This window comes from Salmo salar, unplaced genomic scaffold (assembly GCF_905237065.1).
Source record: "Salmo salar unplaced genomic scaffold, Ssal_v3.1, whole genome shotgun sequence".
NCBI lineage: Eukaryota > Metazoa > Chordata > Actinopteri > Salmoniformes > Salmonidae > Salmo > Salmo salar.
Genome location: NW_025547454.1, coordinates 93,127 through 101,426, shown reverse-complemented (window position 1 = coordinate 101,426; position 8,300 = coordinate 93,127). Strand labels below are relative to the sequence as shown.

The following is an 8,300-nucleotide window of genomic DNA, read 5'->3' as shown; positions in this document are numbered from 1 at the left end:
GTTCCATTTCTGTGGTACAGGTGATAACCATGGCAATGAATTCTAAGAAGCCAACCTGACTGAAGCACAAATTCATATCACTCTGTATTGGCCTAGGTCTGCTGTCCACCCTTGACCCATCATCCTCTACTCTCTTCTCTGCCTCAGCATATGACATCTTCTGGTTCTACTCTGACCTAGAGGTGCACGACTTCACGATTTGTAGAATCAACTCTGACTCCTGTGGTTGGAGTTGAAAGGAGTCGACTCTTGCTCGACTACCAAAACAAACAAATGGATGCACACACACATACAGTACACACCACATCATTATTGCAGTCCTATTAGGAAGACTACATTTGCGTTCTAGAAGACTGAACATGATGCTGCCCATTTGCTTATGAAAGGCCTATTTTGTTTGAATATAGAAGGTGATGTGTAGGAACTATACAGAACAAAAATAAACACAATATGTTGGGCCCATGTTTCATGAGCTGAAATAAAAGAACCCAGATATTTTCCATACGCACAAAAAGCTGATTTCTCTCAAATGTTAACGAGATAAGATAATCCATCCACCTGACAGGTGTGGCATATCAAGAAGCTGATTAAACAGCATGATCAATAAACAGGTGCACCTTGTGCAGGCAACAATAAAAGGCCACTCTAAAATGTGCAGTTTGTCACACAACAAGTTGAGAGAGCCTGCAATTGGCTCATTCAGAGTGGGTGGGCCTGGCTCCCAAGTGGGTGGGCCTATGCCCTCCCAGGCACACCCATGGCTGCGCCCCTGCCCAGTCATGTGAAATCCATACATTAGGGCCTAATTAATTTATTTCATTTTACCGATTTCCTTATATGAACTGTAAGTCAGTAAAAATCTTGAAATTGTTGCATGTTGCATTTATATTTTTGTTCAGTATAGGAGTATAACAGAGACAACTTTTCCCCTCTGTGCTTTATATAGGAGTACAAAACAGACAGTAACTAGTTCCCTCTGCTTTATATAGGAGTAGAACAGACAGTAACTAGTTCCCTCTGTGCTTTATATAGGAGTACAAAACAGACAGTAACTAGTTCCCTCTGTACTTTATATAGGAGTACAAAACAGACAGTAACTGTTCTTATATAGGAGTACAAAACAGACAGTAACTAGTTCCCTCTGTACTTTATATAGGAGTACAAAACAGACAGTAACTAGTTCCCTCTGCTTTATATAGGAGTAGAACAGACAGTAACTAGTTCCCTCTGTGCTTTATATAGGAGTACAAAACAGACAGTAACTAGTTCCCTCTGCTTTATATAGGAGTAGAACAGACAATAACTAGTCCCCTCTGTGCTTTATATAGGAGTAGAACTGAATAACTAGTCCCCTCTGTGCTTTATATAGGAGTACAAAACAGACAGTAACTAGTCCTCTCTATGCTTTATATAGGAGTAGAACAGACAATAACTAGTCCCCTCTGTGCTTTATATAGGAGTAGAACTGAATAACTAGTCCCCTCTGTGCTTTATATAGGAGTAGAACAGACAATAACTAGTACCCTCTGTGCTTTATATAGGAGTAGAACAGGCAGTAACTAGTCCCCTCTGTGCTTTATATAGGAGTAGAACTGAATAACTAGTCCCCTCTGTGCTTTATATAGGAGTAGAACTGAATAACTAGTCCCCTCTGTGCTTTATATAGGAGTAGAACAGACAACTAGTCCCCTCTGTGCTTTATATAGGAGTAGGTAACTAGTCTCCTCTGTGCTTTATATAGGAGTAGGTAACTAGTCCCCTCTGTGCTTTATATAGGAGTAGGTAACTAGTCCCCTCTGTGCTTTATATAGGAGTAGGTAACTAGTCCCCTCTGTGCTTTATATAGGAGTAGGTAACTAGTCCCCTCTGTGCTTTATATAGGAGTAGGTAACTAGTCCCCTCTGTGCTTTATATAGGAGTAGGTAACTAGTCCCCTCTGTGCTTTATATAGGAGTAGGTAACTAGTCCCCTCTGTGCTTTATATAGGAGTAGGTAACTAGTCCCCACTGTGCTTTATTTAGGAGTAGAACAGTTACTAAAGAGATGCCATTTCACAGTTAAATGAAGTTAAACCCACCCATCCTCAGGAGGACAGGAGGTTGAACAGAACGACAGAATGTGAGAGAAAAGGAGAACAGACCATGAGTTGGCAATTCTACATTTATTATAGAACCAGCCTTTGAAATCCAAAAAGACTGGGGACAGGGATTAAAAATAACAATTCATTTCACCACTTAGTAACGCCTTACTAGTAATAACTCTCATTAAAAATGTACAAATGTTTGTTAAAAATTTGCAATATCAAGCCTTCAAATGATTTTGGTTACAGATATGATACATTATGGAGAAGACAGCTACCGACGTCATGTTATTAATAAATGATAACCATTTTTTTTTTTTAAAACAACCCAACGACAAATAGTAAGAGGAAAAAATAAACAATATGAAATGCAAAATTCAGAATGTCCTATATTTGTATCTGAATATACATCAAGAGACAATGAGGTAACTGCTAGTAGTGTACCAAGCAGGAGAAACAATAACAATAATTAGAATCCTATGACACAAAATGGACGCCATGACGACAGTATAACACCTTTAACCCAGGAAACAAAAACAGGAAAACAGAAGCTTTTTCAAACCCTGTTGCCATGGCTACAGCCAATAACTCTTTTTAGCCTTTAAACGCCGAGCTGACAACATTGGACACTGGAGAGAATGGTTTATTTTAAACATGTAGGGTGAAGACCTTGTCCCAGCTGAACGCTGATCTAAAGGACATTAACATACCCATTGGTGACATGGCTTTAAGGAGGGTAAATCTGGGTTTTAAAAGGCATCTCTTACATATTAAGACACTGCAGGTGCCTGGCTGACATGGTTTAATACACCTTTCCCTTCTGCTAGCTGTCGTAAGGGCTACATAAAACTGTCGTAAGGCCTACTTAAGGTTGCTGTGAGCCTGACATTGAACACGAATCGTGACACCGTGTGGGTGAAGGACACTAGGAAGCCAGGACATAAACTTTACATAGGGTGACATTGTGCATGTTAAGACAGCCTTATGTAGGGCTTATGACAGCAGTTAAGGACTACTTCTAAAGACACTGGGTAGACAGAGGACACAGTGGAAAACGGGGGGGTGTGAGAAGCATCCTACACGAGGAAGAGGGGATGAATGGAGAGTGAATAGAAAAGTCATTGTGGTTGTGAATGAATGAGTTAAACCAGGCCCTGATCTTTTCACTCGTGGTCGACAGGCAAAACATATGTCCCTTTTTACCAAGGAGTTAGGAAACCCTAACTGTGATGCTACCACACTAAAATCATCATCATCATTATTGTGCCTTAAAACTATACTTCAGATCATCTCACCATCTCAATGTGATCTGAAGGACCAGTGAACAACGTTGGCTGTATCTCAGAATGACACCTTATTCTCTAGATAGTTCATTACTTTGTCTTGGAACCAATATATAGATATATATGCTAGAATAGGGTTTCATTTGAGATTTAACCACTATCATATTTTTCCTAAGTAACTGACCAATAAAACAAATGTTGGACGTTTAGCATCGATTCAGATCAGCGCACACACACTCCTTTGCTGCGTGTGTGTGTGTGTGTAAGCTGAGATAACGGAGGCTGATCCATCTCTCTGAAAACATGGAGTGAGTGAACAGAAAAGGAGAGAGAGAGGGGGATGGACTGGGAGAGGAAAAAGAGTGATGCAGAGAGGAGTGATGAGAGAAGACCCGCCCCTTCCTCCTCAACTACCCTGGTTCTGTTGCCCTTCTCCTCCCTGTAAGCCCCTCCCCTTCCTCATGAAACACTTCCTGTCTCAGTGCACAGCATCGACCAATCAGAGCGGAAACGGCAGTGTGAGCAGGAGGCCAGTGTACTGCACTGCATAAATAATACACCGACGTAATCATTGGTGTTCTAAATACAAACACACTACCCCAGTTCCCAATTACTGACAAGGCTATATTTCTGCACACCTTCCTCTACCCAGATCTTAAACCAATACTAACAACAATGTAAAGATTGTATTGTCCTCCATTCTCTCTCGATTTCAGTTGGACACACATTGTAGATGTGTCATGTAGGAGTACAACAGCACACACACACACACACAAACACTTAAAAAAGGTAAATGAAGAAAAAGCGCCTTTATAAACCAAAATAACCCCACTAGTGAACACACATCTCAATCCAGGTTCTGAATGATTCATCACTGACCACAATATTAATATTAACAACAACAACGATGACGTCATAATAGTCAGAATCTTTGGGCTTCCATATTCTCCACTGGGTTAGTTAGGACAACAACACAGTCTAACTGTATCACTGTCTCCACAGCGTTCAGAAGACAACTCCAATCATGACGCAGGAAGGTAAGACAGTACAAAGGGGAAAAAGTCCAACTGCCCCTTGTACGTGTGTGTGTGTGTGTGTGTGTGTGTGTGTGTGTGTGTCAGTCAAAAGGCCATTATTAGAATACCATCATCATAGGAAGAAGGCAGAGTCTATTTCCTAAAGAGTTCACTTGGCGGAGGGGGGGGGGGACATTGCTCCTAGACACTGATCTAAGGTCTGTTGTGTTTCCCTCCCTCCTAATGCGTCAGGTTAGGATGTGGGGAGGCTGAGCGGATCCTAGATCTGTGGGGCTCAAGGTCATAGGTCATTCAGAATCCCGCTGGACCTCGGAGGCATCCGCCCGACAGATAGGACACGTTCTGTTAGCCTGGAGAGAGAGAGAGATGATTCTACTAGTCATACATGGATCTTCACTGCACTACAGTGAATGACAAAGCTTGTAGAATTCAACTGTACACAGAATGGAAGAAGACCTGATCAAAACACTGTTTCATCTAGTTGTGCTGTCTGTCTGTTAAATAAAGTCTCTTGTATAGAGATATCACCGTCTGTTAAATAAAGTCTCTTGTATAGAGATATCACCATCTGTTAAATAAAGTCTCTTGTATAGAGATATCACCATCTGTTAAATAAAGTCTCTTGTATAGAGATATCACCGTCTGTTAAATAAAGTCTCTTGTATAGAGATATCACCATCTGTTAAATAAAGTCTCTTGTATAGAGATATCACCGTCTGTTAAATAAAGTCTCTTGTATAGAGATATCACCATCTGTCTGTCTGTTAAATAAAGTCTCTTGTATAGAGATATCACCATCTGACTGTCTGTTAAATAAAGTCTCTTGTATAGAGATATCACCATCTGTCTGTCTGTTAAATAAAGCCTCTTGTATAGAGATATCACCATCTGTTAAATAAAGCCTCTTGTATAGAGATATCACCATCTGTCTGTCTGTTAAATAAAGTCTCTTGTATAGAGATATCACCATCTGTTAAATAAAGTCTCTTGTATAGAGATATCACCATCTGTCTGTCTGTTAAATAAAGTCTCTTGTATAGAGATATCACCATCTGTTAAATAAAGCCTCTTGTATAGAGATATCACCATCTGTTAAATAAAGTCTCTTGTATAGAGATATCACCATCTGTCTGTCTGTTAAATAAAGTCTCTTGTATAGAGATATCACCATCTGTTAAATAAAGTCTCTTGTATAGAGATATCACCATCTGTTAAATAAAGTCTCTTGTATAGAGATATCACCATCTGTCTGTCTGTTAAATAAAGTCTCTTGTATAGAGATATCACCATCTGTTAAATAAAGTCTCTTGTATAGAGATATCACCATCTGTCTGTCTGTTAAATAAAGTCTCTTGTATAGAGATATCACCATCTGTCTGTCTGTTAAATAAAGCCTCTTGTATAGAGATATCACCATCTGTCTGTCTGTTAAATAAAGTCTCTTGTATAGAGATATCACCGTCTGTTAAATAAAGTCTCTTGTATAGAGATATCACCATCTGTTAAGTAAAGTCTCTTGTATAGAGATATCACCATCTGTCTGTCTGTTAAATAAAGTCTCTTGTATAGAGATATCACCGTCTGTTAAATAAAGTCTCTTGTATAGAGATATCACCATCTGTCTGTCTGTTAAATAAAGTCTCTTGTATAGAGATATCACCGTCTGTTAAATAAAGTCTCTTGTATAGAGATATCACCATCTGTTAAGTAAAGTCTCTTGTATAGAGATATCACCATCTGTCTGTCTCACCTTCAGCCACTTGTCGACACACTTGGTGTGGAACTCATGGTTACAGGGCAGGACTCTTAGCAGCTGACGAGACTCAAAGTCACACATACACACCACGCACCTGTAACATAGAGACAACGTTAATACAACACCCAGAACAGAGAGACAACATTAATACAACACCCGGAACAGAGAGACAACGTTAATACAACACCCGGAACAGAGAGACAACGTTGAAGGGACTCTACTCACAGTGTCTGTTCTGACTGGTGGTTGAAGGGACTCTACTCACAGTGTCTGTTCTGACTGGTGGTTGTTGAAGGGACTCTACTCACAGTGTCTGTTCTGACTGGTGGTTGAAGGGACTCTACTCACAGTGTCTGTTCTGACTGGTGGTTGAAGGGACTCTACTCACAGTGTCTGTTCTGACTGGTGGTTGTTGAAGGGACTCTACTCACAGTGTCTGTTCTGACTGGTGGTTGAAGGGACTCTACTCACAGTGTCTGTTCTGACTGGTGGTTGTTGAAGGGACTCTACTCACAGTGTCTGTTCTGACTGGTGGTTGTTGAAGGGACTCTACTCACAGTGTCTGTTCTGACTGGTGGTTGAAGGGACTCTACTCACAGTGTCTGTTCTGACTGGTGGTTGTGAAGGGACTCTACTCACAGTGTCTGTTCTGACTGGTGGTTGTTGAAGGGACTCTACTCACAGTGTCTGTTCTGACTGGTGGTGTTGAAGGGACTCTACTCACAGTGTCTGTTCTGACTGGTGGTTGTAAGGGACTCTACTCACAGTGTCTGTTCTGACTGGTGGTTGTTGAAGGGACTCTACTCACAGTGTCTGTTCTGACTGGTGGTTGTTGAAGGGACTCTACTCACAGTGTCTGTTCTGACTGGTGGTTGAAGGGACTCTACTCACAGTGTCTGTTCTGACTGGTGGTTGTTGAAGGGACTCTACTCACAGTGTCTGTTCTGACTGGTGGTTGTTGAAGGGACTCTACTCACAGTGTCTGTTCTGACTGGTGGTTGTTGAAGGGACTCTACTCACAGTGTCTGTTCTGACTGGTGGTTGGAAGGGACTCTACTCACAGTGTCTGTTCTGACTGGTGGTTGAAGGGACTCTACTCACAGTGTCTGTTCTGACTGGTGGTTGTTGAAGGGACTCTACTCACAGTGTCTGTTCTGACTGGTGGTTGAAGGGACTCTACTCACAGTGTCTGTTCTGACTGGTGGTTGAAGGGACTCTACTCACAGTGTCTGTTCTGACTGGTGGTTGAAGGGACTCTACTCACAGTGTCTGTTCTGACTGGTGGTTGTGAAGGGACTCTACTCACAGTGTCTGTTCTGACTGGTGGTTGAAGGGACTCTACTCACAGTGTCTGTTCTGACTGGTGGTTGAAGGGACTCTACTCACAGTGTCTGTTCTGACTGGTGGTTGAAGGGACTCTACTCACAGTGTCTGTTCTGACTGGTGGTTGAAGGGACTCTACTCACAGTGTCTGTTCTGACTGGTGGTTGTTGAAGGGACTCTACTCACAGTGTCTGTTCTGACTGGTGGTTGTTGAAGGGACTCTACTCACAGTGTCTGTTCTGACTGGTGGTTGAAGGGACTCTACTCACAGTGTCTGTTCTGACTGGTGGTTGAAGGGACTCTACTCACAGTGTCTGTTCTGACTGGTGGTTGAAGGGACTCTACTCACAGTGTCTGTTCTGACTGGTGGTTGAAGGGACTCTACTCACAGTGTCTGTTCTGACTGGTGGTTGAAGGGACTCTACTCACAGTGTCTGTTCTGACTGGTGGTTGAAGGGACTCTACTCACAGTGTCTGTTCTGACTGGTGGTTGAAGGGACTCTACTCACAGTGTCTGTTCTGACTGGTGGTTGAAGGGACTCTACTCACAGTGTCTGTTCTGACTGGTGGTTGAAGGGACTCTACTCACAGTGTCTGTTCTGACTGGTGGTTGAAGGGACTCTACTCACAGTGTCTGTTCTGACTGGTGGTTGAAGGGACTCTACTCACAGTGTCTGTTCTGACTGGTGGTGGTTGAAGGGACTCTACTCACAGTGTCTGTTCTGACTGGTTGTTGAAGGGACTCTACTCACAGTGTCTGTTCTGACTGTGTTTATGGTTGTTGAAGGGACTCTACTCACAGTGTCTGTTCTGACTGGTGG

The 8,300-nt window shown here is 42.1% G+C and overlaps 1 protein-coding gene across 1 annotated transcript in view; it reads right to left on the bottom strand.

Annotated features, from left to right (window-relative positions):
- Nucleotides 1-2,146: 2,146 nt before the first annotated feature.
- Nucleotides 2,147-8,300, bottom strand: part of rnf38 (ring finger protein 38) — a 63,328-nt gene continuing 57,174 nt past the window's right edge. Inside the window, exons 14-15 of the mRNA XM_045711273.1 lie at nucleotides 6,151-6,250; nucleotides 2,147-4,750 (exon numbers count right to left, since the gene is read on the bottom strand). Coding sequence (XP_045567229.1) covers nucleotides 4,688-4,750; nucleotides 6,151-6,250 — 163 coding nt within the window. The 3' untranslated portion in view covers nucleotides 2,147-4,687. The remainder of the gene's footprint in view (nucleotides 4,751-6,150; nucleotides 6,251-8,300) is intronic.